Source organism: Polyodon spathula, chromosome 10 (genome assembly GCF_017654505.1).
Source record: "Polyodon spathula isolate WHYD16114869_AA chromosome 10, ASM1765450v1, whole genome shotgun sequence".
Taxonomy (NCBI): Eukaryota; Metazoa; Chordata; class Actinopteri; order Acipenseriformes; family Polyodontidae; genus Polyodon; species Polyodon spathula.
This window is the reverse complement of record NC_054543.1, coordinates 27976514-27978360: the sequence shown is the minus strand read 5'-3', so window position 1 is coordinate 27978360 and position 1847 is coordinate 27976514. Positions and strand designations below refer to the sequence as shown.

The 1847-nt window shown below is 41.4% G+C and overlaps 1 protein-coding gene across 1 annotated transcript; it reads right to left on the bottom strand.

Annotated features, from left to right (window-relative positions):
* On the bottom strand, window positions 1–1525 carry LOC121322306 (G-protein coupled bile acid receptor 1-like). The gene has a single exon (XM_041262092.1). The coding sequence runs from the start codon at window positions 1423–1425 to the stop codon at window positions 427–429; it is 999 nt and encodes a 332-aa protein (XP_041118026.1). The 5' UTR covers window positions 1426–1525; the 3' UTR covers window positions 1–426.
* Between the last annotated feature and the right edge of the window lie 322 nt (window positions 1526–1847).

Below are 1847 nucleotides of genomic sequence, written 5' to 3'. Positions count from 1 at the left end.
TGTGAAAATAATTTTCTAAATGTTATAAGCACAAAAATGCCTTCTTGCTGATATGAAGTAGATGGGCATGCGATATATTACAGTGCAGAGTTTAAAACTGAAGTGCTTCAAAATCAAATACAATTCTACACAAAAAATATAATTTTCTGGGGGAATGTTCACTAAAATCTTTTACAGTTTACCTTTCCAATTTGCTGTTTCATTGTTCACTGAGGAAGGCTCCAGGAACATCTGTGGCTTCAAGAGCATTTACACACATACTAAACACATCTAGAGCCTTCTATGCATAATTGTAACAAAATTACAGGATGCTTCTGGAATATCTTCTGTTTCTCTTCAAGATCCATCGTCGTTCACCTATTAAAAAGACTCCTCTGTCAACTCAATAAGAAGCAACCTTACCACGTTACCTACAAAACTGTTGTTTCAGTTCAAAACTACCTCAACATTAGTAAACTCCTTTGTGCCATTTCCCTTTCTGCAGTTGTCCCAAAGTTTCCTTAAACCTTTTCTAATGGGCTTTGTGTATTGCCGATTCCCAAACCCTAAGACCACTGGTATTGCAGCCATGCTTCCTATACCAGTGCAGGAGAGAATGATGTGCGTTTTGGGTTCTGTGCTGGATTCCCCCTTGTCCTGCCACAGAGCAAGGATTGAGAAGTTCACGTAGACAATGTAAGGAACCCAACAGACCATGAAAATCAAAGACACGACAGCCACACACTTAGCGTAGCGCATGTTCATCCTGTGCTCCTTGTCTGAGGGCTCGTCCCCTTGCACAGACCTGTGGAGCTTGCAGATGTCCTTCATCTGTGACCTTGTGATCCACAGCACCCTGACGGTCATAAAGATGATGGCCAGTATGGACGGGATCAGTAAGCCGTAGACCTCAAGGTAGATGAATTCACGAGGGAAGACATACTTGTAGAAGCAATCTTCACAACTCTGGTTTGGAGATCTTTTGTTCCACCCAAAAGCAGGCAAGGAGGCAAAAAGGAGGGGTGGGATCCAGACGGTCAGTAAAGCCAAAAGGACCTGGCGATGAACCCAGAAGTTACTATACTGCAGAGGATGGACGATGCAGAAGTAACGCTCGTAATGCACCATGACCAAGTTGGAGAGGAAGGACAACAAGAGGAAGTTGGGCACAATGTGCAGGATGAGGCAATTGCTGAATTTCATGTGCCATTCCAGGCTCATGCTGGGAATGAAAGGCAGAGCTAGTCCCGTACACAGGTCAGCAAACAGCAAGCTGAGGAAGAAGTAATTAGGGGTGTTGTGTAGCTTCCGGTTGTAGATGATGCCTATGATGATGAGAAGGTTGGCAAGGATTATGACTGCAGAGAGGGGAAAGGTGAGCCAGATGATAAGGTGCATTTCTGGGCTTGAGGACTGGTTGCTGCGATTGGACTGATTGCATGCCATGATTTGATAGAATCTGGGCTTCTGGAGAAGTCTTTCCTGCAAGGTTTGTTTTTTTCCTGTCTCTTAACCAATTAGAATCATCAAGTCAGGTTTCTAAAATGTGAAACTCCTGTTGAGAAGAAAAAAGAACAAATTAAAAGGGATGCTTTGTCATACTTTACATGATTGCAATTAATTTCCTAATAAAAGGATGTTTAGGACTTTTCATTGTAGTGACAAAAAACACTGTGTGGCCCTTATGTCAAAGAAAAAGAAACATTGCTACGCCTTGTATTGCCAAAAAGGTAATATTATAAATACTTAGACCTGGGGTCCCATTTGATCAGATAATTAAACCTATGACATAAATTGTACTGTACCCTAATAAACAAGCTGTTTTTTTTTTACTTGTATTTACAAATAGCATAAAAAATACCATTACA